The sequence below is a fragment of the Pelophylax lessonae genome, assembly GCF_965119305.1.
Source record: "Pelophylax lessonae genome assembly, chromosome: 12".
In the NCBI taxonomy this organism is placed as follows: Eukaryota; Metazoa; Chordata; class Amphibia; order Anura; family Ranidae; genus Pelophylax; species Pelophylax lessonae.
Window position 1 is genome coordinate 116,321,683 of NC_138779.1, and position 27,121 is coordinate 116,348,803.

Below are 27,121 nucleotides of genomic sequence, written 5' to 3' on the forward strand. Positions count from 1 at the left end.
GGAAGACCAACGCCACCATCGGCCTTCGTCCTCCTGAGGACGGCATAGGCCAAGCGGGGGCTCTTTTCCCTCCAGACGAACTTCAAAAAAGCCCGATGTAAACGCTTAAAAAAGGATACAGGTAAATGCATGGGGACCGTGTTAAACAAATAAATCAGTCGGGGGAGGATGGTCATTTTAAGCACGTTAATGCGGCCAAACCACGTAACCGAGTGGGATGCCCACGATTCCAGGTCAAGATGGATGCGTGCCAACAAGTCTCCGAAGTTCCACTCATACAGGGTTTTCAAGTCAGGGGAGATGTTCACTCCGAGGTATGGGAGTCTCCTGCTCAATTTTAATGTATGTCAGAATTATTTTACAAGTCATGTGTCCACAGATAGCAGCCATCTTGGCCATGACGTATCCATTTAGGGTGTGCCCCTATCCTCAATTGACTAATTCATTTGGAAGGATTGGGAAACAGGGATTTCGGGCACAAAAGTTTTTGTAAAAAGATTTCTTTTATTCAACAAAAAACTAAATATTTTAAAATCATAGAACATTACAGGCAGATAATTGTGTATTAAGGACACAGTGAGACCACAAAACAATGGTCTATGTTGTACAATATCTACAGTATATAGAACTTATAAAAGTGATTTACATACAGTTCAGAGTACAAGATCATTAGTAGTCATATAATTCTTGGAAACGTGTTACTTGATATCAGAAGAGAACCGCTGACGGACATCCAAGCAATATGGTGCCGGTCAGCGGGGTCAACTGAAAGTATAAGTTAACATTCACCATGTAACATATGACCTTTGCTCGACATGTTTCGCTTTCTTAGACAAAAAAGCTTCATCTGGAGCATATCATTTCTTTTGTCTGTGTGAAAAATAACAGTGTTTAGATAAATTACATATATATATTACCTCATTTTCAGTATGTTATAATTACAATTGCATATCATTTATCTCTCCTTTTAATTACATACAATCGTCTTACATATCTCAAATAAGTCCTTCTACTTTTGCAATATCAACACAATATAACATTGGGTCTTAGATTGCATTCAGACACTAAAGGGGGTTTAGGGGGAACAATGGAGGCTGCCAATAGTGAGTATATGTGGGGATCCATGCTGTAGTTACAGTGTCAGCATATGTATCCTATTTATATACCTAGTATATGGACAAGAAAATATATACATACCTGTACATATAGTAATCAGGCACATATCTCAATTTCCATAGAGAATTCTTTAACGAGGAGGACTGTGCGTTTTAGGAAGCTCAAAACATAGGCATTGTATAGTGACATAGTAGTGAGGGTAATCACTCCATGTCTAATATCTGAGTGGATGAAAGCAAAAGAATAATGTTTCTCAGAATAGTAGGCAACTTTTATTCTATAATATCGCTTTAAGGGAGAGCCCATAAAGGTGCTAAACCATGAACTCAAGTGTTCCAAAGTGGTAAAATCAGTGTGCCTCATGCCTGTTATAAGAGTGTGTAAGTACCTATAGAGCCCATAGAATATCTGCCTTGAAAGGGGCAAAAGAAAAGACATATAATCATTCTGGACCGTAAGAATGGACAGGTGCCATGCGTTTCTAAACGATTATACACCAACATATAGAGTTTACCCATTCGTATGTGGGCTACCCCTCGGGGTAGCCCACATACGAATGGGTAAACTCTATATGTTGGTGTATAATCGTTTAGAAACGCATGGCACCTGTCCATTCTTACGGTCCAGAATGATTATATGTCTTTTCTTTTGCCCCTTTCAAGGCAGATATTCTATGGGCTCTATAGGTACTTACACACTCTTATAACAGGCATGAGGCACACTGATTTTACCACTTTGGAACACTTGAGTTCATGGTTTAGCACCTTTATGGGCTCTCCCTTAAAGCGATATTATAGAATAAAAGTTGCCTACTATTCTGAGAAACATTATTCTTTTGCTTTCATCCACTCAGATATTAGACATGGAGTGATTACCCTCACTACTATGTCACTATACAATGCCTATGTTTTGAGCTTCCTAAAACGCACAGTCCTCCTCGTTAAAGAATTCTCTATGGAAATTGAGATATGTGCCTGATTACTATATGTACAGGTATGTATATATTTTCTTGTCCATATACTAGGTATATAAATAGGATACATATGCTGACACTGTAACTACAGCATGGATCCCCACATATACTCACTATTGGCAGCCTCCATTGTTCCCCCTAAACCCCCTTTAGTGTCTGAATGCAATCTAAGACCCAATGTTATATTGTGTTGATATTGCAAAAGTAGAAGGACTTATTTGAGATATGTAAGACGATTGTATGTAATTAAAAGGAGAGATAAATGATATGCAATTGTAATTATAACATACTGAAAATGAGGTAATATATATATGTAATTTATCTAAACACTGTTATTTTTCACACAGACAAAAGAAATGATATGCTCCAGATGAAGCTTTTTTGTCTAAGAAAGCGAAACATGTCGAGCAAAGGTCATATGTTACATGGTGAATGTTAACTTATACTTTCAGTTGACCCCGCTGACCGGCACCATATTGCTTGGATGTCCGTCAGCGGTTCTCTTCTGATATCAAGTAACACGTTTCCAAGAATTATATGACTACTAATGATCTTGTACTCTGAACTGTATGTAAATCACTTTTATAAGTTCTATATACTGTAGATATTGTACAACATAGACCATTGTTTTGTGGTCTCACTGTGTCCTTAATACACAATTATCTGCCTGTAATGTTCTATGATTTTAAAATATTTAGTTTTTTGTTGAATAAAAGAAATCTTTTTACAAAAACTTTTGTGCCCGAAATCCCTGTTTCCCAATCCTTCCAAATGAATTTTAATGTATGGCAGAGATGTGTGGATGGAATACGTTGCAAACAGGAATTACAAATATTGGTTAGAGAATGTATACACAGGACTAAGTCTAATAATACCAAATACAATAATTTTAGCCTTTTCTGTAACAAGCATATATACACATATATGCATATGCACATATATACACACACACACATATATTTTTTTTAACACTTTTTTATTGTAGATTATAAGTAGGTACTGAATGACTTATGAGATTCCGTACATGCAAAATAAAAATAAAAATATTTGAAGAAAATGAACAGTTTACAAATGTCAAGCCTTTACGGTATAAAGCAACAGTACTGGTAAAACAAATGTTATCTAAAGCAGTAAAGTCCACATGCTGCCGTACTTCCTAAGAAACCGGATATTAATAATATGTTCAGAGATCTTTATCAAAGAAATATATACACACATATTTACCTCTGCATCTTCCCTGCACAGCTTCCTTGCTTCATCCAGTTCCATTCGAGTCCTGAAAGATAAGAAATCACGTCACATGAATTCAGTTTAACAAAAAAACAAGCAAAAGAAAAACCTAAACCAGATCTCAACTAATGGGCCATACACACTATAAGATTTTCTGAAGACTTTTTCCTTTAGACTTACCAAAACCATATAATATTAGGTCAAACCTAAACACTTTCAATTTGTATGAAATCTGGCAGGCCCTTACACTACATAGAAAAGGTAAATCTGAAGGAAATCTAACCACAAAAGTTGGATAGTGTGTATCCAGCTTAAGGCCCTTCTTACAATTCTTATGATATAAGGAAGGAAGATAGAAAGATCATGATTGGCAAACAAAATGTTCCCAACAGAATAAGCAGCATATAATAAATTACAATGTGAAATATTAACAGCAATTAAATCAAAACAAACATGCATTTCTAAATATTAGGGATCATATTGATGAACTGCTTCTAAAAATGATAGTTTGCTTGGCCTTAAAGTGTTACTAAACCCACAGCAGTAAAATCAGTCTGTATATGCAGTAAAAATTGGATTTTTGACTTACCGTAAAATCCATTTCTCTGAGTAAATTGACGGACACAGCCCTCCAGAATTCTGAACCATTGGGTTATATTGCCCTCTACAGGAGTAGGGCACTAGGCAGAAAAAATATTGTGGCTACGCCTATGGGCAGTCCTAGGTGGTATATTCCCCCTCTGTGATAGGACTTGAGTTTTGTATTAAGCAGTGTCCGAAGTAATACAACTTGATAGAGGGGTGGGTGCTGTGTCCCTCAATAAACTCAGAGAAATGGATTGTACTGTAAGTCAAAAATCCCATTTTCTCTTTCGTTCATTGTTGGACACAGCTCTCCAGGATTCTGAACCATTGGGACGTCCCCAAGCAGTGCCAAACATGAGCGGTGGGACAACAAAAAAATTCCCAAGGCTAATACAATAGCCAACCGGGTAAACAGGAGCTCAACAAAAACAACTGGAGCCCAACCTGAACAATACATCCCCCCAAAGAAGGAACAGATCCTCTAAACAGCAGACTGCAAAACCATGTGGTGAAAGCAAGCATCCACAGATGCCAACACATCCACTTTATAGAGTTTAGTGAAAGTGTGCACAGGCAACCAAGTGGCCGCCTTAAAAACCTGCGCCACTGACGCCTTATGATGGAAGACCTAAGAAGCATTAAGCGCCCAAGTAGAGCGCGCCATTACAGGGAAAGGAGGGACCTGACCTCTGATCGAATAGGCCTGAGTCATCGCCTGTCTGATCCATCTGTAAATGGTCACAGAAGAAGCAGACAGCCCTTTTCTCGGCCCATCCGTGATCACAAACAGCAAGTCTAACCTCTGAAAAAACTCCGTAGCGGTCAGATACACCTGCATCGCCCAAACCACATCCAGGGAATGCAACGCAAATTCCTTAGTATGTTTTGGCCTGGGACACAGGGAAGGCAACACAATGTCTTCCTTCAAATGGAAGTCAGAATCTACCTTAGGAAGGAACGACTGACATGGGCGAAGAACCATCTTACATTTTTGTGGACCACCAAGTAAGGGGTACGACAAGATAACGTCACCAGTTCCAATACCCTGCGAGCAGAGGTGATAGCCACCAAAAAAGCCACCTTCTGGGAAGCGCAAGCAGGGTAATCTCCCGATATTCTCAAAGGGAGGCTTCTGGAGAACTAAAAGCACCAAGTTCAGATCCCACGGTGGTAAGGGAGACCGCACCAGTGGAGTCAGATGTCGGACCCCTTGAACAAAGGTACGCCCCGGAGAATATGTGGCCAGGGGTCACTGAAAGAAGACAGCCAAGGCCGACACCTGGCCCTTGATGGTACTCAAGGCCAATTTCTGCCAAACACACTGTTGAAGGAAGGTCTGAGCCACCGAAAAAGAAGGAGGGTGAATACCAATCGACTCGCACCACAAAATGTACGCTTTCCACCTACGATGGTAGATCTTCCTAGAGGCAGACTTCCTAGCTTTCAGCAGTGTCGGAATCACCGACCCAGGCAAACCTCTATTCTTCAGCTCCTGGCTTTCAACAGCCCAGCCGTCAAAGCCAGCGACTGTAAAGTAGGATGGAAGATTTGCCCTTGAGACAAGAGATCTTGGAGGTCTCCAAGCGACGTCGGCAACCAGGCGCACCAGGTCCGCGTACCAAGACTGGTGAGGCCAGTTTGGGTCCACTAGAATGACTGGAATCCCCTTGGCCTTGATTCTGCACAAGAGCCGCAGTAGAAGCTTGAGAGCAGGGAAGGTGTATATCAGACGATACTGGAGCCACAGGGCCACCAGCGCGTCTGTGGAGTCCGTCTTGCCACAAATCTCGGTACCTTTCCGTTGAGCCGGGACACCAACAGATCCACCTCGGGGGTGCCCAACCAGGGACATATCTGATAAAACACGTCCTGATAGAGGGACCGGTCCCCTTGGTCCAACGCCTGCTGACTGAGATAGTCCGCTTGCCAGTTTTCCGCTCCTAGAATGTGTAGGGCAGAGAGGGTCGGAAAGAAGTGTTCCGCCCCCCAAAGAATGCCGGCTACTTCCAGGGCTGCCAATACACTCTTTGTTCCACCCTGGTGATTGACATAAGTCACCACCATGGCACTGTCCTACTGAATCCGCACCAGAAGCCCCCGGAGTCAATCTATCCAGTGATCCAGGAGCAGCCTGATCGCCTGGCGTTCCAAGACATTTATCGGCAGTCTGGACACTTCCAGTGTCCAAACACCTTGAGCAGAGCTCAAATCCATGACACCTCACAACCCGGACAGACTGGCATCCGTGGTGACCACTGTCCAATACAGGGGGAAAAAGGATTTGCCCTGTCAAAGAAACTGAGAGCGAATTCACCAGACAAGAGATCCCGTGGTTTCCCGCCTCGAAAAGAAGACACCATCAGGCCCAGCACCCGCATGCAAGTCCGGAGGGAAGACCATCTGCTGGACAGCAGGAGATGAATCACAGCATGCAACTTCTGGAGTTTGTCCAGAGGAAGGAACAGTCTGGCTAGAGCTGAATCCAGAGTCAGACCCAGATAATCCAGAATCAGAGCAGACTTCTGGTAATTTAGAAGCCAAGCAAACTCCCTCAGGGTCTGATTAATGATCTCCACGTCGTCTATCAGAGCAGCGGTGGACTCCGCTTGCAAGAGGAGGTTCAGATAGCCCCGTACTGCAATCCCTTGCTGATGTAGCAACGCTAGAACTGGGGTAAACACTTTTGTGAAGACTTGAGGAGTGGAGGCGAAACCAAAGTATAACACCACGAACTGTTAATGCTCCTCTCCTACAGCAAAACGGAGGAAGTGCTGGTGTTGGGCACATATTAAAATGTGCAATTAAGCATCCTTGATGTCGATAGAGGCATGAAAATCCCCCTGATGTAGGGATGCCACCACCGTGCGAATAGACTCCATTCTAAACTTCTGTACCTGCACAAAGCAGTTCAGGGCCTTGAGTTCCAGAATCGGAGTACCTTGCCCTCTTTGTTTGGGACCGTGAACAGGTTTGAATAAAAACCCTGAAACCGTTCCAAGGCCCGAACTGGGACGATCACAAGCAACAGGTCTTGTAACGCTCCCAAAGAGAGCTTGCAATCGGATCAGGGAAAGACGCACATTGAAAGGGAAGAACCTTTCCGGAGGGTAAGAACAAAACTCGATCTTATAGCCAGACCGAATCCCTTTGTGGACATATTTGTCATTTATCAAAGAGGTCCATGGGCCCTGAAACCAGCAAAGACATCCCCCACCCCAGGCACGTGTAAGGGCACACCTTCATTCTAAAGGAGCCTTGTCCGCGGGTCTAGAGAACACCGCTCTCGGCTTGCCAGACCAGCAGCTTGGAACCTTCCGAGGAGGACTTGAAAGGTTTGAACCCTTGTCAGTGGATCCTGAGGGACAAAAAAACTTCTTGTGAGCCGAGAAAGATGGGCCACGTCTGGGATGAGGTTCCTTACCCTCTGAAGCCTGTGGAAGAAAGGTACTCTTCCCCCCTGTGAGACTCTTAATGATGTCATCTAGGGTAGCCCCAAACAGGCGATCGCCCTGAAAAGGTAAATCAGTCAGAGCTTTTTTAGAGGTCTAGTCCGCAGACCAACACTTAAGCCACAATACGCACCTAAGTACCACTGCCGAAACAGACAGCTCGAGAGATCAGGGGAGGCGCATCCAAAGAGGCATCACAGATAAACTGCAGCCCCTAGACCAACTGTTCCGCCAATTAAGCAAAGGCAAGGGGAAGCTGCTCACCCTGTAGGTCACGGCACAAAAGTTTATCCCACTCGGTCAGAGTTTGCGACACCAGGGCAATGGTGAAGACTGACCTAAGCACCAAACAAGCAACAGTGAACATATTGTGGGCCACAGCCTCCGCATTCTGTCAGCCGGATCTTTAAAGGCTAGCACTGCATTAGGACCCCCACCGTGCTTGTAGCACCAGGTTGCCAGCACACAAGGCTCCCCACAACCTGCAGCAGAGAGAGGGAGGGATCGCACCAGACTCACCACCCCACCAGAGATGACCCACAGGGACCACCATAATCAGGGGGGTCTGATGGGAAGGAGGGGAATCCACGGGTCCAACCGTCCCAGGGAGGGTCCTGCGTCCGCCCCAAAACCCTCCATGGGGAGAGGGGGGATAGCTACTCACCATACCAGGAACCAGGTGGGCGCTGCTCCAGACAGAACCTGCTTGCCATCTAAATGGGGGAGGGGCTGTCGGACAGGAGGTACGCTGTAACTTAGGTCGAGAGCCGATCGTATGCGACCTTGAGAGGCGTTTAACTCGCACGCCAGCCCCCACCCAGTGGGGCTATGTCACGGCCGACAGCGTGGAGCTGTGGTCTGCACGCGCTCACTGGCCTGACTGGGGTGACCACTAGATCTAGATTATCCAGCCCGTTGCCCACTCTGGCAGTTAATTGTAGATCTCGCAGGAAAAAAAACAGGAGAAAAAAGCCATTTAAAAAGGAAAAAATTGCCAGGACCAGAGATTCCGGGAGGAACTAGGTTCTTACTCCTGACTAGGCACAAAAAAAATGAAGTCCTATAGCAGAGAGGGGGAGCATACCACCCAGGACTGCCCATAGGTCTAGCCAAGTTATTTTTTCTGCCTAGTGTCCTACTTCTGTAGCGGGCAATACAACCCAATGGTTTAGAATCCTGGAGAGCTGTGTCCGTCAATGAACGAAAGAGAAACATGCTTGTTATACTCACTGTGGAACCTAAGGGGTTAATCCTCTGCATTGTGTAAAACGACTGTTTGATCCTGTTTTCTCTGATCCTTCTACTACAGTCCCCAAACCATCTCCTGATAGAACAAAGCCTTCGGGCCAGATGCCCATGCTCAGTTTGGTGTGTATTGTGAGAGGATTTTTTTCTTGGGAGAGTGCATGTGCTCAGCGCAGGGCCAATCAGTACTGTCCAGACAGAGGGTCAGGGATCCTGCAGCCTGATAGGACAATTAGGGGAGAAAGAAACCACCTCCTACAAGCTTTAACTACACACTGATAGAAAGTCACAAGACTGCTCTAACTGCTGATGAGAAAAGGTATTTAACAATTTATATTTACTAAAACTATTGCATTTCCATGTTCTGTGTACTGTGGGAGACCAGATATAGGGAATGCAGGTTCCTGGGTTTAGTAACACCTTAAGTCAGACTCACAGGCTTCAACATTTTACAAGCAAATGGCCCATAAAAAGAAACAGATCTTTAAACTCATTGAGAGCTGTGAACTCCCCATCTTCAGACAGATCGGGGACTCCTAAAGCTGGCCATACACAAGTAGAATTTTCCTTGAACTTTTTCACTTTATTAAAGTTCATTCGATTTTTTAATTATTAGTTGGGTCCAGTCAGCGTTTGTTTTCGATTGCAGTGATGAAAAAATTTTAAAGGAGCAGGATACAAAAATGTTCTCCAGCCAACACATTTTTGTATGTGGTTTTCAATCAGGAAAGTCTATTCATTTCAAAATCAAATGTTAAAAGCAAACTAAAACTGGAAAGACTTTCGAACGGCATTCATTAAGGCAATAATTGTGCTGAGAACTTGTAAATTAATGTTTGTATGATTTTTCATGCAAAAGTTAATTCGCAAATCTACTAGTGTACGGCCAACTAAACTACTGAAGCAAAATGTAGACCTGTTGTAGAAATAGAGGGGGAGGCCTCCACATGACAGACATCTGATATTGTAAGGGTACCAATGTAAAAAAGTGTACATATCCTAATTTACTTGACAGCATAGGTAATATCTGACAACAGCCCCAGAATAAAGACTCTTGAGTGGAACCCAAAGAGAATCAGATTTGACCAGCAGTACCCAGAACCCAGTGTTTGACTTGACCAGTCGGATCTACAGTATTCTACTCACATGTGCAGTTCCTGCTCTGTCTCTCTCAGCCTGAACTCACAGCGTGATAGATTTTGTGCTGTATTCTCGGCCTCACGCCTAAGGGTCTCTCTCTCCGCTGTCAGTTCCTCAACTCTCGCAATCAAGCTCTTCCTAGCCATATCAACTTCATTCCTGCACATAAAAAATATTTAGATTTAAAGAGTACTTTATCTGTAGAGGACTAAAAACATTCAAGATAGGTTTTCTAACCCACCCTCCTTTGTGCCTTCACATCAACAGCAAAGCAGAATGTACCCGTTTATAGTTTTGCTCCAAGTCCCATCCATCTGAATACCTGAAGGTAGTCAGATTGAGGGCAGTTGAACATGCATGGACAAAGGTTAATGAAGGTGAAGGTTTTCAGAGAATGAGCGTCCTCTGTGACCATTGCCCAGCCCCACATCTTTACCCCCGAGAGGAAGTACAGTGAGGGAAAAAAGTATTTGATCTCCTGCTGATTTTGTACGTTTGACCTCTGACAAAGAAATGATCAGTTTATAATTTTAATGGTAGGTTTATTTTAACAGTGAGACAGAATAACAACAAAAAAATCCAGAATGCATTTCAAAAATGTTATAAATCGATTTGCATTTTATTGCGTGAAATAAGTATTTGACCCCTTCGCAAAACATGACTTAGTACTTGGTGGCAAAACCCTTGTTGGCAATCACAGTGGTCACATGTTTCTTGTAGTTGGCCATCAGGTTTGCACACATTTCAGGAGGAATTTTGTCCCACTCCTCTTTGCAGATCCTCTACAAGTTATTAAGGTTTTGAGGCTGACGTTTGGTAATTCGAACCTCCAGCTCCCTCAACATATTTTATATTGGATTAAGGTCTGGAAACTGGCTAGGCCACTCCAGGACCTTAACGTCCTTCTTCTTGAGCCACTCCTTTGTTGTCTTGGCCGTGTGTTTTGGGTCATTGTCAAGCTGGAACAACCGAACCTTCAGCTCCCTCAACATATTTTATATTGGATTAAGGTCTGGAAACTGGCTAGGCCATTCCAGGACCTTAACGTCCTTCTTGAGCGACTCCTTTGTTGCCTTGGCCGTGTGTTTTGGGTCATTGTCAAGCTGGAATAACCGAACCTTCAGCTCCCTCAACATATTTTATATTGGATTAAGGTCTGGAAACTGGCTAGGCCACTCCAGGACCTTAATGTCCTTCTTCTTGAGACACTCCTTTGCTGCCTTGGCCGTGTGTTTTGGGAAATTGTCAAGCTGGAATAACCATCCACGAGCCATTTTAATGCCCTGGCTGGGGGGGGGGGGGGGGGGGGGAGTAGATTCTCACCCAAGATTTGACGGTTCATGGCCCCGTCCATCGTCCCTTTGATACAGTGAAGTTGTCCTGTCCCATTAGCCGAAAAACACCCCCAAAGCATGTTTCCACCTTCATGTTTGAAAGTGGGGATGGTGTTCTTGGAGTCATAGCCATCATTCCTCCACCTCCAAACACGGCGAGTTGAGTTGATGCCAAAGAGTCTCATCTGACTACAACACTTTCATTCAGTTCTCCTCTGAATCATTCAGATGTTCATTAGCAATCTTCAGACAGGGCTTGGATATGTGCTTTCTTGGGCAGGGGGACTTGGCGGGCACTGCATGATTTCAGTCATTCACGGCGTAGTGTGTTACCAATAGCAGTAAAATCCCATCATCTTCTGCTTGTTAATTTTAAAGTGATTGTCAGAAGGTTTTTAATCCTAATGCATCCTTCTGTGTGCCCCAGCCCTCCTCAGCCCCCCTAATACTTACCTGAGCCCCACCTCTATCCAGCGATGTTCACGACTGTCTCAGCCGCCCAGGACTCTCTCTCCTGATTAGCTGGGACACAGCAGCAGCGTGGCACTGACTCCTGCTGCTGTCAAACTCAGCCAATCAGGAGAGAGAGGGGGCGGGGCCAAATGGCAGCTCAGTGTCTGAATGGACACACGGAGCTGCAGCTCGGCTTGGGTGCCCCTATAGCAAGCTGCTTGCTGTGGGGGCGCTCAACAGGAGTGGAGGGGCCAGAGGAGCAGAAGAGGGACCCAAGAAGAGGAGCATCTGGGCTGCTCTGTGCAAAACCACTGTACAGAGCAGGTAGATATAACAGGTTTGTTATTTTACTAGGGAAAAAAAAAACGAAACTTTAAAATCACTTTAAGCCCTCGTATCTTTGCATACACCCATGTGAAAGGCCATCTTCGCCAACACGGGATGCACAGGTGTTGCGACCATCTGTGGGCAGGCAGTCACATTCATGTCTATTGGGATGCAGCAACTACACAAACACAGCTGCTGTTCCCAATGTGACATCCGTGCAAGTATAGGTGTGTGTCCCTGAACACACATTCTATGTTCAAGGACACACAGCTGTCAATTGGGACCAAACTGGAGTGCCTGCCTGAGGATGAACAGAACACCTTCAAGTCCCATGCGGGTGAAGAAAGGCTTTAAGGCTGCATTCACACTTGAGCGTAGCGTTTTTTACCGCGATTTTACCGCGATTTTTACCGCGATTTTACCGCGATTTTTTCAGGCGTTTTTCATTGACATCTATCAAAAACGCTGGTAATCAGCCCAAAAAGAAGCTCATGTACTTTTTTCAGCTACAGGCATTTTGCAAAACGCTCAGATGTGAACAGGGGCCATTTAAATGAATGGGGTTTTACTTGTTGGGCGTTTTGGAAGCGTTTCTTTTGAGCGTTTTTGGAGCTGAAAACGCCCAGGTGTGAATGGAGCCTAAAGAAAAAGACAATTTGCAGCCTTCTAATGTACACAAACACAAAGTTATGTAATATAAGCAGCACTTACTGTTTTATGTAAATGTATGTTAAAAATATTCTTATATACTGTATGCAACTTTCACAATAATTAGTATATCCCTTCTTGTGAGACTAATTCATTTTAAGTAAAAAAAGATGGCAAATCTTACTGTGCATCCCTGAGCTGTGCATTCTCCACTATAAGAGCATCTACATGATTTCCAACTCCTGGAACAAAAGATAGTATATTTTGTATTAGGTGGACATTTCATCCCATGTACACCATTGAATTACTACTAATGAAGTCTCTATGATTAAGGGAAATTTAATCTTATGAATATTCATTCATATTTTGATTAACTTTTTGACAAACAAGCATTATTAATTCAGTACAGCAACAATAACACAAACCCTGTACAGTTTAGAAAATAATAAAAATTATTTGATCCAATGCGGATTTTGTAAGTTTGCCCACTTACAAAAAAATAAAGGGTCTATAATGTTTATAATAGGTGTATTTTAAATTATAGAGACAGAATATCAACCAAAAATACAGAAAAAAACATGATACAAATGTTATCAATTGAATTGCAGTTCAGTGAGCAAAATAAGTATTTTGATCCACAAACAAAACATGACTTAGTACTTGGTGGAGAAACCCCAAGCACAGAGGTAAGATGTTTCTTTTAGTTGGTTACCAGGTTTGCACACATCTCAGGAGGGATTTTGGTCCACTCTTCTTTACAGATCTTCTCTAAATCCTTAAAGAGGAGGTCAAGCCACCTATAAAAAAGCTTGCAGCTTCACAGTCGGGTGCCCACTGCGCATGTCGCGCGGCACATCCTGGATTTGTGGATGCAGTCTTCTGGGACCTGTCAGTGTCCCAGAAGACTGCAGGGGGGAGAGAGGAGAACTTCCGATCCTGAGCTTGGAACAGAAGTGGGAGAAGGTACCTGTCAAAAATCAATTACCTGCTCCCCCCTCGCTCCTGAAAAGTGCCAATTGTGCAAGAGGAATTGGGGACAAGTCCTTTAAGCTGAACTTCCCCTTTCGGTCGCTTGGCAACTCAGAGTTTCAGCTCCCTACATAAATTTTCTATAGGATTAAGGTCTGGAGACTTGCTAGGCCACTCCATGACTTTAATGTGCTTCTTCTTGAGCCACTCCTTTGTCGCCTTGGCGTTATGTTTTGGGTCATTGTCATGCTGGAAGATTTATCCATTACCCAACTTCAGTGTTCTGGATGAGGGAAGAAGGTTCTCATCCAAGATTTTACAAGACATGGCCTCTGTCCATTGGCCCCTCAATGCGGCAGAGTCGGTCTGTACCTTTAGCAGAGAAACCGCCCCAAAGCATAATGTTTCCACCTCCGTGCTTGACTGTAGGAATGGTGTTCTTAGGGTCATAGTCAGCATTTTTCTTCCTCCAAACGTGAGTCGAGTAAATGTCAAAGAGATCAATTTTGGTCTCATCTAACCACAGCACTTTCTCCCAATCCTTCTCTGAATCATTTAGGTGTTCATTGGCAAACTTCAGACGGGCCTGTACATGTGCCTTCTTGAGGAGGGGGGACCTTGCAGGTGCTGCAGGATTTCAATCCATGGTGGCGTATTGTTTTACCAATGGTTTGTTTGGTGACTGTGGTCCCAACTGCCTGGAGATCATTCACAAGCTCCTCCCGTGTAGTTCTGGGCTAATCCCTCACTTTTCTCAAGATCATACTTACCCCATGAGACAAAACTTTACATGGAGCACCAGACCGAGGGAGATTGATGTTTTTTTTGTATTTCTTCCATTTACTAATAATTGCTCCAACACTTGTCTCCATCTTGCTGATGGTCTTGTAGCCCATTCCAGCCATGTGCAGGTCTTCAATCGTGTCCCTGATGTCCTTTGACAGCTCTTTAGTCTTGCCAATGATGGTGAGGTTTGAATAGAAGAAAGAGATTCTGCGGACAGGTGCCATTTATACACATAAAAAGTTGTCATTAGGAGCACAGGACATATCGGTGTACCACATGAGCACATACTCTAGCCAATCTGTGGGAGCCAGAATTAATGTTGGTTGGTAGAAATCAAACACTTATTTTACTCACTGAACTACAACTCAATTTATAACATTTGTATCATGTGTTTTTTTCTGGATTTTTGGTTGATATTTTGTCTCTATCATTTAAAATACACCTATGATAAAAAATTATAGACCATTCATTTCTTTGTAAGCGGGCAAACGTACAAAACCTGGGGATCAAATTATTTTGTATAACAAACCTTTGCAATCACTTTAAGCTGATGTATTGTTACCATATACACCTGTGGAAGATAGTTACATATAAGGAAAAATTACAGTCACCACAACAGCTAATTTTTGACCTTTGGTATAGCTAGATCATCAGCATAGCTACATCTTCCACAAGGAAAATAAGGCAGGGGTCTAGGGCTTGATAGATGTCCAGGGGGTCAATCAATATCCAGGAGGGTAGCACAATTGGTCAAAGCTTCTCAACTGCCTGTCAGTTTCTTAGGGGGGGGGGGGGGTGTACTTGTGGGCATTTAAAGTCGAATGGGGTGGAGAAGAAGAGGTGTCACGGCTTGTCTGTGTCTTTTGCAAAACCTTATCAGTGTCAATCAAAGGGACAGGGGATCCAAAACTGGTACATTGCCTAGGGTCCCATGCTGCCTGAAGCTAACCATACACATCTAGATTTCTAAAAAAAAAAAAAAGAGAGCACACAAGCCTAGCGCATTACCTTTGCAACAATTTATTAGTTAAAAAATGTATACATTATACTCACAAATGGAATGAATGTGTCAAGCATAATATATATAGTCCACCAGATGCTCCACTCAGCATGATCAGCTGACCAGAATCAGTTGTGGAATGAAAAGTCCAGACAAAGCTGATGCCTTTTGAGGGGTGTCCCCTCTTCTTCAGAGTACATATATATTTTAAAAATTTTGCTTGACACATTCATTCCATTTTTGAGTATAATGTATACATTTTTTTAAATAATAAATTGTTGCAAAGGTAATGCCCTAGGCTAGTGCGCCCTCTATTCCTTTCATTTTAGAGTTCCACTTGGGTTTCCCTGACCTGTTGTGAGTAGCAGCACAGCCAATGTGGTGGCTGAACCAGTGGAGACACGTTTTCAATCAGCTGCACAGCAACTTCTCAAGTGCAGGAGTATTTGCTTTTCTTTTATGTGGACATCTAGATTTCTTAATTGAAGTCATCCATACATGGATCGAAATGCGGCCAGTTCAGCAGGGGCCGACTGTATTTCAATCCATGTATGGGCAAGGCTGGTTGTACAAAAGTCAATCTAATCGATTAATCAGCCTGTTGGATTTTTCCTGAACGATCAGTGCCGTCGGCTATAGGGGGAAGTCTCCACGCTTTCAGAATACAATGCCACAACGAGATTGATTCCCCCATCCACATTGAATGTGTGGATGGGGGAATTGAGAAATGTCATTTTGTTCAACCTGCTGGTGCATAATATATTGGCTAATATAACATGGATATAGAAGATAAAAACAAAAATACCAAAATCATATAAGCTCCAGCATTTCTACTCTGCTGTGACTCACTTGAAAACACATTTTTCTTTTACTGGTCGTCTTTCAATGGCTTGGAGATTATGCAGCGGTGGTGATGTAGGGGAGCATAGGCAGCTTTTGTTTGTGCCACCAGGCATTCCACCAGAATGAATGCAAATTTACTGTCTATAATTTGCAGCAGTAGTGTTTGCGTTCTCCATTTTAAACCGTGTTTCTGCTTTTAGTGCCAGAAGACATTTACAGCTTCATTTTTAATGTTCTACTATTATTACACGTTGCTATGTTGCATCTCTTTATAGAACGCTTGAAAAAGCTAGCTGCCTAGTTTTGAAGGGAATTAATCAAAATTGAAGCAAACAAAATCTAGAGCAACTATGCATGGCAACAAACCAGCTTCTATCTTTAGTTTGTTCAGTTAGGTTTTGAAAATGAAAGATAGAAGCAGATTTGTTGCCATGGACGGCTACTCAAGATTCTGGTTGTTCCAGTTTTGATACATTTCCCTTAATATATCTAAGTCACAGATTCAGACCAATTATGTGGATCAAAAAAAAGATTGGAGAAAAGTCAGATCTCCCTACCTGCATACTGGCTCTTGGTCAGCCAGTAAAATTGCAGAAGAGAGAAGGTCAGCACGATAGCCAAGATACTAGCATTTTCAGGAGGAGGAGGCCAGTAATGGCAGCTTCCATATTTCTCTCATGATAGGTTTCCTTTACTGATGTATTCATGTATATGCATTACTAATGTACACAAATACGCTTCACAGACACCTTTCTAGGATTCTCCCTGGCATATTTGTGAGGGGAGAGGCGGAGAGGGGAAGGGCAGAGAGGGGAGGAGAGGGGGTGGGGCAGGGAGGGGAGGGGCAGAGAGGAGAGGGGCTGGGAGGAGAGGGGCAGGGAGGAGAGGGGCAGGGAGGGGAGGGGCAGGGAGGGGAGGGGCAGGGAGGGGAGGGGCAGGGAGGGGAGGAGAGGATAGGGGCAGGAAGGGGAGGAGAGGGGAATGGAGGAGAGGGGAGTAAAGGAGAGGGGAGTGGGAGTGAAGGAGAGGGGAGTGGGAGTGAAGGAGAGGGGAGGGGAAATGATCGGCTCTCACACAGGCTACAGAAGAGATCGGGAGAAAGGGAGGGGGATGACGGAGGCACGTAAACTGACCACGCTATCAGAGATCAGCAGCCATTATAAACTTGGTCAGTTTAAAGAGGGGAAGACAGGAACAGGCAAGATCAACCAGGTAATGTACAACATAGAAAGGGACAATTGACATGGCAAAAGCACTGTGCTATATCTCATGCCTTAAAGGGACAGGATCATTTTATTTTTTTAGGATTACAACCACTGTAAATAACTAAAGATAATAGGACCTTCTGCTGTGCTGTGTCTGGATAAAGTGGGCTTATGACTTTACTGTTTGTGAGAGACCAACATATATAATGATAGTAAAACCTACTGTTAAAAAGGATAGTAAAACCCAACCTGTAAAAAATTATAGTTAAACCCAGCCTGTAAAAAAAATAAAATAACTATGCAGTCTCTGGAAAAAATGTGAATGGAGTATCCTGACACGTCATGCAAGAAGCCTTGTTCATACAGGGGATACAACCATTGAGGGACATTTTTATCCACATGAGAATGCACAGGTGTTCCATGCATCCCGTTGTGGAAATGTTATTAATATTTGTGTGGATATTTTTCAGGATGTATTTTTAGTTAAATTGCCATTATGTCTACCAGTGTCAGTTAATTGGTAATATGGCTTTAACTGGCATTGAGGAAAGACTGTTAGTTGTGGAAACCTTCTATTAAATAGAGACTGCACGCTACTTGCCTGATCATCCCTATCATTCCCTACGCGAACGAGCAAGTGCGGGTCCGGATTTATGACAGTGCGATGCGAACTCCACCGCACAAATATATATCAGCCAGCCGAGCCCCGGTATTCACTGGCGGAGATATGTTTGTCATGTTGAAGTATTATCACTTTAATAATATCTGCCCTTTTGCTGGAATAATGGCTGGTAGCTTTCCATTAAGCTTGATCCGCATGATTGAAATACTGCTGCTATTTTCCTTTGCAGATATAGTCTCATTTACTGGAACAATAGCATAATCACTATCAAATATGGTTTTTATGAACTATATTATACAGGATTCACTCTAACAGGTTATGATGGGAGTGCATGCAAACGTATTAGTGGGGGAACGTCCATGAGATACACGCTAGTTCCATTGCATAGTGTTTGGATAGCATTTTTCCTACATGTGGGTTTCATTGTTAGCAATAATGCATGGTCGCTCTTGCACCCAATTGGAGGGAAACTCAGGCACGCAGCTCCATTCGTTCATGAACATACACTTCCCTTTTTATTGATCCTTTGAATGTATACATGTGTGTGATTGGTTGTGCAGTACAGTTGTCCCCTCCCACTGTAAACCCCTTTTTTCCTGACTATAAATAAACCAGGGCTCTGCTCTGAAGCAGGGACTCTTCGGTTGGCATCGATCGTGACACAGCTTGTACCTGTTTCCTTCTTTGTCGCAGAGGGCGCTAGGATTTCTTTATACAAAATAGCTGAACATTGTACTTTTCAGTACAAGGGATTAATGGTGCTTGGCGTGTATTAATATCCACAAGTGTGCTTTTCAGTGCAGTGAAGTTTTCAGCACACTGTGTGAATTTCTATGCTCCAAACTAGGGATAGATATTTTCAGGGCCGATACCGATATTTTGGTCACAACATATCAGTAGCGCCCGATATGGGCCAATATTTTGTACATTTAAAGTTTTGAAAAATAAAGACATTTTTGACACAAATCGTGTACTGAACATGGTAATTTTTGTTTAATGCTTAATGGCTGGCTTGCTGGCACCCTGTAGTGGGTGGCTGGCTGCCTGGAACCCTGTGGTGGGTGGCTGGCTGGCACAGGGCCTGTTGGTGGGTGGCTGGCACAGGGCCTGTGGGCGGCTGGCTGGTACAGGGCCTGCGGGCGGCTGGCTGGTACAGGGCCTGCGGGTGGCTGGCTGGTACAGGGCCTGTGGGTGGCTGGCTGGTACAGGGCCTGTGGGTGGCTGGCTGGTACAGGGCCTGTGGGTGGCTGGCTATCTGGCACCCTGTCTGTGGGTGGCTCGCTGTCTGGCACCCTGTGGTGGGTGGGTGGCTGGCTGGCACCCTGTGGTGGGTGGGTGGCTGGCACAGAGGCTGTGGGTGGCTGGCTGGTACAGGGCCTGTGGGTGGGTGGGTGGGTGGCTGGCTGGTACAGGGCCCGTGGATGTGGGTGGTTGGCTGGCACCGGGCTGCTGTGGGTGGGTGTATAGCTGTGATACACTCCCACGAGACTAGTTCTGACTCCAGACGAGGCTGTCCAAGGCGAGGGAGGCGGCCTAAGAAGGCAGAATGACGTCGGCAATATACAGTCAGGTCCATAAATATTGGGACATGGACACAATTCTAATCTTTTTGGCTCTATACACCACCACAATGGATTTGAAATGAAACAAACAAGATGTGCTTTAACTGCAGACTTTCAGCTTTAATTTGAGGGTATTTACATCCAAATCAGGTGAAAGGTGTAGGAATTACAACAGTTTGTATATGTGCCTCCCACTTTTTAAGGGACCAAAAGTAATGGGACAGATTAACAATCATAAATCAAACTTTCACTTTTTAATACTTGGTTGCAAATCCTTTGCAGTCGATTACAGCCTGAAGTCTGGAACACATAGACATCACCAGACGCTGGGTTTCATCCCTGGGGATGCTCTGCCAGGCCTCTACTGCAACTGTCTTCAGTTCCTGCTTGTTCTTGGGGCATTTTCCCTTCAGTTTTGTCTTCAGCTAGTGAAATGCATGCTCAATCGGATTCAGGTCAGGTGATTTACTTGGCCATTGCATAACATTCCACTTCTTTCCCTTAAAAAACTCTTTGGTTGCTTTTGCAGTATGCCTCAGGTCATTGTCCATCTGCACTGTGAAGCGCCGTCCAATGAGTTCTGAAGCATTTGGCTGAATATGAGCAGATAATATTGCCCGAAACACTTCAGAATTCATCCTGCTGCTTTTCTCAGCAGTCACATCATCAATAAATACAAGAGAACCAGTTCCATTGGCAGCCATACATGCCCACGCCATGATACTACCACCACCATGCTTCACTGATGAGGTGGTATGCTTTGGATCGTGAGCAGTTCCTTTCCTTCTCCATACTCTTCTCTTCCCATCACTCTGGTACAAGTTGATCTTGGTCTCATCTGTCCATAGGATGTTGTTCCAGAACTGTGAAGGCCTTTTTAGATGTTGTTTGGCAAACTCTAATCTGGCCTTCCTGTTTTTGAGGCTCACCAATGGTTTACATCTTGTGGTGAGCCCTCTGTATTCACTCTGGTGAAGTCTTCTCTTGATTGTTGACTTTGACACACATACACCTACCTCCTGGAGAGTGTTCTTGATCTGGCCAACTGTTGTGAAGGGTGTTTTCTTCACCAGGGAAAGAATTCTTTGGTCATTCACCACAGTTGTTTTCCGTGGTCTTCCGGGTCTTTTGGTGTTGCTGAGCTCACCGATGCGTTCTTTCTTTTTAAGGATGTTCCAAACAGTTGATTTGGCCACACCTAATGTTTTTGCTATCTCTATGATGGGTTTGTTTTGTTTTTTTTCAGCCTAATGATGGCTTGCTTCACTGATAGTGACAGCTCTTTGGATCTCATATGGAGAGTTGACAGCAACAGATTCCAAATGCAAATAGCACACTTGAAATGAGCTCTGGACCTTTTATCTGCTCCTTGTAAATGGGATAATGAGGAAATAACATACACCTGGCCATGGAACAGCTGAGCAGCCAATTGTCCCATTACTTTTGGTCCCTTAAAAAGTGGGAGGCACATATACAAACTGTTGTAATTCCTACACCTTTCACCTGATTTGGATGTAAATACCCTCAAATTAAAGCTGGAAGTCTACAGTTAAAGCACATCTTGATTGTTTGATTTCAAATCCATTGTGGTGGTGTATAGAGCCAAAAAGATTAGAATTGTGTCGATGTCCCAATATTTATGGACCTGACTGTAGTTCCGGGGCCAATACCGATATATCGGGGAAAGTGCATATTGGCCTTGCCCATAATTGGTCTATCCCTACTCCAAACCTCAATAATTCCCATCACACCCAATGCAGGCAGCCCCATTGATGTCAATTGGGACACAGTGGCTGTACAGACACCAACGCTGCTAACCTATCTGACATCTGTGTGGGTGTGAATGCATATTCTGTCATAGTCTACACCCAGTTATTAAAGTATACGTATACGATGTATTCCCCAAAATGTTTGTGCCATGAAGCTTCACCACAGCAAGAGACCACCATTTTGCATTACACAGTTCTGAAGGTTCCAAACATATGTACTGGGGGGGAAATTATTGTTTGGATCTCTTGATAACTTGACTATCTGGAATTGCCCAATTCTATCTCTGGGGGAAAAAACAGCAATTTTAAGATTAAACGTGGATGCGGATTCTTGTATTCTTGTATGTAAGAAAGAGATCAAAATGAGAGAATCGACTTGGTACCTGTAAAAAAAAAGTGCAGCTCTTCTTTAGATGCTTGAAAATCAGGCCTCATTTCAAGCTTTAATATTAGGAGCCTCATTGCCAAATATTTGTTTTATCTGCAGCCTTGGAATCAACCCAGGCTTCACTATCCCCATTTGACCCACATGGGCTTTTCCATGCCTGGATATTGATTAACCTAGACACACCGTACTAGACACACCTAAAAACATGGCATCATTGTATACAGGGCACGTCTAGTACGTCCAGTCCTTCTGCTCTGCTGCCGAACTTCCCTTGTCCCAGTACAATGCAATTCAGCTGTTTATTAACATTATGTGTATCATTTGTAACTTTCTGTGTTTTTCATCTACAGATCAAAAAGGGAAGAACTTCGATCTGCAGATGGAGAGACAAGTAAAACAATTCCTTCTTTTTTTCTAATTAAATGTTTCTCTGTTGAAACCCTTATTAACCCCTCAGTTTACTCTAATCAGCACTAATTAACTCCATATTGCCCTTCTCTATCTATATTTTTCATGGTGATTAACTACACTTGATTGAGTTTACAAATTGTTTTTAGGAGGGGGATCCTTTTTTCAACTCAATGATACTGTTTTTTTTTACTATTTTTTTTTCTGACATGTTGGTGTTATATCTTTCACTTGGATGTTATAAGCTGCACTGAGTAAATAAAGCTGGATAAAACAAAAACTGTGTGTCTTCATTTCAGGCTGCAAAGCAACAAAATGTGATTATTTTAAAAAGGGGGGTGATTCTTTTCTATAGCCACTGTATGTATTTATACACAAACACCCCAAATTAAAAAATGAATACCTTGCAGGTCAGCACCCTCATCCACATCTGTAATGCATTCTGGACTTGTTCCAAACATCTCAGCATAAAGAGAATCATTGTTACGATCCATCTCTTCCTGATCTGGCTCCAGTTCAGAACTCGCTCTTGGGGAACTAAATTACCAAGTACAAATGAGAAGCATAACAGTGAACAGATATTCATTCAGAAAAACATATGAGGGTTACAGAACTAAAAGCTGTGTAGGTGTGTGTGTGTAATGTTCCGGTACCTTTGGTACCCTAAATTACACTTTCCACAAGTGTATGCGCCCCACCATTTACTTTTGGAAAGGTGCGCATACACCTTTAAGACTGGAGCTGTCATCACTCAGCGCCGGACTAGATGGCTATTTAAGGCGTCGGTTCTCACTCACATGTGTTCGTTCAAACACCCTTACCTGGATGCTAACCTTGCTTGAAGCTTCCATGCTTGCAAGCTTACTTCGCTGACGGAACCTCGCTGCGCTGATCCCTGTATCCCGCTACTGGATCATCCGCCTCTCCTGAACCACCCTTCGGCTGTATCGCTAATAGTGCTAAGTACCCCGCAGGGGAATTCTCTATAAACTTATACTAAGCTTACACTATCTAGCTCTGCATAGTAAAGACTGTTTATCACATCTGCATAACTAGATTGCTAGCTCTTGAGACTACTGCTACTTTTCTGCACTGGGTTGATCTCTTTTGTATGTCCACCTGCTATTCTATCATCTGCTATCATACAACATTGCTAAACCTTCCTGCATCCATCTGCTACTGTCTCACCTTCAAGTGTCTATCACCTACCACCTCCACTCAACCTATCCCTCAACCTTCATCATTGTGTTACCACATACATAAAGTCACTCTAGGAACCAGTTTGCTAATTGTGTGTATTTACTGGCTGAAATAAGACCTTCCACACATGATGAGTCATTGAGGTTGGGAATGGTATCTCAGCATATCTCTTACATGACTACTGACGTGGAACTATTTCTGCAGCTGAAAATCCACACCATATAAGAAACGCAGGAGCGTTACAGAATGAACGAACCAAAAAATTGATTCAGCAGAAATAACCACTCAGGTGACACAATTAAAACAGCAAGTACCTGCGTTAATACACGCACTTGCTGAATTAAAAGAAGACAATCAGGCTCTGTCGCAGCAGGTAATTAGACTGACACAACTTACCTCTGCTCAGTCCCCTGAACCCAAGATAAATCCCCCTTTGGTATTTACAGGCGATCGCAAAAAATTTCGCGAATTTAAAAACGCATGTGAGTTACTTTTTTTGCTAAAACCTCGTACCTACCTTACTGATCACATTAAGGTTTGTACTATTATTTCTTACCTATCAAACGATCCTCGAGCCTGGGCAGATTCTCTTTTTGAGAAAAAAGACCTGCTTCTCAACTCCTATGCCTTGTTCCTGGCAGAGCTCACTAGCCTATATGATGACCCCAATAGGCAGAGTACTGCTGATCTTCAGTTAAGATCCTTGAAACAAGGAAGGAGGCCTGTAGAAGACTTTGTCGCAGAGTTCAAGAGATGGACCCTTGATTCAGAATGGAATGATGCATCTCTGAAAACCCAATTTAGGCTTGGCCTATCAGAAACCGTTAAGGACGAGCTCGCCCGAGCGGATCTGCCAAAAACCCTGGATGCACTAATACAACTCAGTATTACCATAGATAGAAGACTACGAGAAAGAAAGGCTGAAAAGATGGGAATGCCATTATCCGTTTCCTCTCGGAGTCTGGCCGTTGACCCGTTCCTATGGAGATAGGAACCATACGCCCACCGCTATCAACTATGGAAAAAGCCAAAAGACGAAATGAAAATCTCTGCTTGTACTGTGCATCCCCGGATCACAAGATAAACGTCTGTCCCCTAGTCAACAAAAAGAAGGGTGAGTGTTCACATGTCTCCCTAGGAGGATTGACAACTTCATTCACTAACCCCTACATTTCTGTTTTTTTGACATTACAGTGGGACCAGAACAGGATTACTACTAAGGCCATGATTGACACAGGATCTTGTGGAAATTATATGGATATATGTTTTGCTGCTTTAAATAAAATTCCTATTATTTCTAAACTCAAACCTGTCTCAGTAAGTCTTATTACCGGTGTTCCGTTATCCTCTGGTCCGATCACCGATCAGACACAAGCACTTCTAGTCACTATTAACGAGTCTCATAGGGAGACTTCTACCTTCGATTTAATACCATCACCCCACTTTCCCATTGTGTTGGGACTTCCCTGGTTGCACACACACCAACCAACCATAGATTGGAAGAAAAAGTCCTTGACCTTCCCTTCTTGTTATTGCGAGGAAACGTGTAACCTCCCGTTTTCCGGGAAGATTCTGTCTGTGGTGACAGATGAGATTGCACCACTATGTTATCAGGATCTTTCTGAGGTTTTTCTTGAGAAAAATGCTCAAGCATTACCTCCTCATCAAGACTATGATTGTAGCATTGATCTACTCCCAAATAGCAAATTGCCGTTCGGTCATGTTTATCCTCTTTCACAGGATGAACTTGCCCATCTCAAAACCTATTTGGATGAGAACTTGGAAAAAGGTTTTATTAGACCTTCCACTTCTTCCACAGCAGCAGGACTCTTTTTTGTTCGCAATAAAGATTCAAGTCTCAGACCTATCATCGACTACAGGAAATTGAATGCTATCACAATAAAAGATCGCTATCCTCTACCGCTTATCCCTGAGCTCATTGAGCAGGTGCGTGGAGCTACCTATTTTTCAAAATTAGACCTGAAAGGAGCATACAATCTCATTCGAATCCGTGATGGACACGAGTGGAAGACTGCATTCAGAACTAGATACGGATTGTTCGAATATCTTGTGATGCCATTCGGCCTATGCAATGCCCCTGCAGTTTTCCAACGATTTATAAACAATATTTTTAAAGACTTACTAGATGTCTGTGTTGTGGTATATCTGGACGATATACTTATATATTCACGGACCCTGTCTGAACACATAAGACATGTAAGACTTGTATTATCGAGATTGCTTGCACATAATCTTTATGTGAAGCTGAAGAAATGCTTGTTCCATAAAGATGAGGTACTCTTTCTAGGCTACATCATATCCAAAACAGGAATCGAGATGGACATGAGTAAAATATCCTGCATTCAGGATTGGCCTACACCAACTACACGCAAGGCGCTACAGCGATTCCTGGGATTTTCAAATTTCTACAGGAAGTTCATAAAAAACTTTTCTGCTATTGTGAGACCCCTCACACAGCTCACTAGCATAAAAATACCATTTAAATGGTCATAAGAAGCAAATAAGGCTTTCCACTTGTTAAAGACAAGGTTTACTTCCGCTCCCATATTACGCCATCCAGACCCATCCCTCCAATACATTCTGGAGGTAGATGCGTCAAACATGGCAGTAGGAGCAATACTCTCCCAACGACCTACCCACACTTCACCACTTCATCCAGTCGCTTTTTTTTCTAAATCCCTGAGCAGTCCCGAGATAAATTACCCCGTGGGTGAAAAGGAACTGCTTGCTATAAAATTGGCTCTGGAGAATTGGCGACATTTACTCGAAGGCACCCAACTACCAATAATTATATACACGGACCATAAAAACCTCCAATATCTTCAGACTAGCAAAACTCTCTCGCATCGACAGTCACTATTCTTTCTAAGGTTTAACTTCCTAGTGACCTACACACCTGCAGATAAGAACAAAAAGGCGGATGCACTATCACGACTAACTGAAGAAAACTACTTTGAAATCCCTTCCGTTCCTATAATACCTCACAAACGCATTATTGGAGTTGTCCGTTCCTTAAAGGAAGAGGTTCTGCATGGTATAAGTTTGGATTCACCCCCACCACAACCAAATACTGATGCAGAAGGCTTCCTCTACTACAACGACAAACTTTACATACCACCTACCCTACGCACCAAGATCTTGGAATTATCGCATGATGTGCCTATGGCAGGACATATGGGTATGACAAAGACTTTCAATTTGATTTCTCAACAATTCTGGTGGCCTGACATGAAAACATCTATACAAAAATTCGTCTCTTCATGCAATGTCTGTGCCAGGTCCAAAATTGACACTACGAGACCATCCGGTCTACTATGCAGTCTACCAATACCCCAAACTCCATGGGAGGTTTTGTCATTGGACTTCATCGTAGAATTGCCTCCTTCCAAAGGATTTAATACCATCTTGGTGTCAGTGGACCATCTGACAAAGATGGCACATTTCATTGCTATTCGCAGACTACCTTCGTCCAAACAAACGGCAGAACTCCTGATGAAACATGTCTTCAGATTACATGGTATCCCAAAAACTCTTCTGTCTGACCGTGGATCCCAATTTATTTCTAAATTCTGGCAAGAACTATGTCACATACTACGGATTGAGCGGAAGCTCACTTCTCCTTACCATCCGCAGACCAACGGACAGACTGAAAGAGTCAACCAATGCATCGAGCAGTATTTACGTTGTTACACTTCTTACCAACAGGATGATTGGTTGGATCTTCTCCCCCTGGCAGAATTTGCCTACAACAACGCAACTCACAGTACAACCAAGCAGAGTCCGTTCTACTTGAACTATGGGTTCCATCCCTCTATTCTCCCTCCACGCATCCTTCCTTCAAATAACCC

General features: G+C 43.3%; 1 protein-coding gene across 2 annotated transcripts in view; it reads right to left on the reverse strand.

Moving 5' to 3' along the window:
• The window catches only part of LOC309568522 (C-Jun-amino-terminal kinase-interacting protein 4-like), a 203,620-nt gene that overhangs the window by 71,798 nt on the left and 104,701 nt on the right, over positions 1-27,121 (reverse strand). For both annotated transcript variants that reach the window (XM_082274207.1, XM_082274206.1), the window contains 4 exons: positions 22,456-22,589; positions 12,685-12,742; positions 9,745-9,897; positions 3,314-3,365 (listed from right to left, as the gene is read on the reverse strand). In XM_082274207.1, coding sequence (XP_082130333.1) covers positions 3,314-3,365; positions 9,745-9,897; positions 12,685-12,742; positions 22,456-22,589 — 397 coding nt within the window. The remainder of the gene's footprint in view (positions 1-3,313; positions 3,366-9,744; positions 9,898-12,684; positions 12,743-22,455; positions 22,590-27,121) is intronic.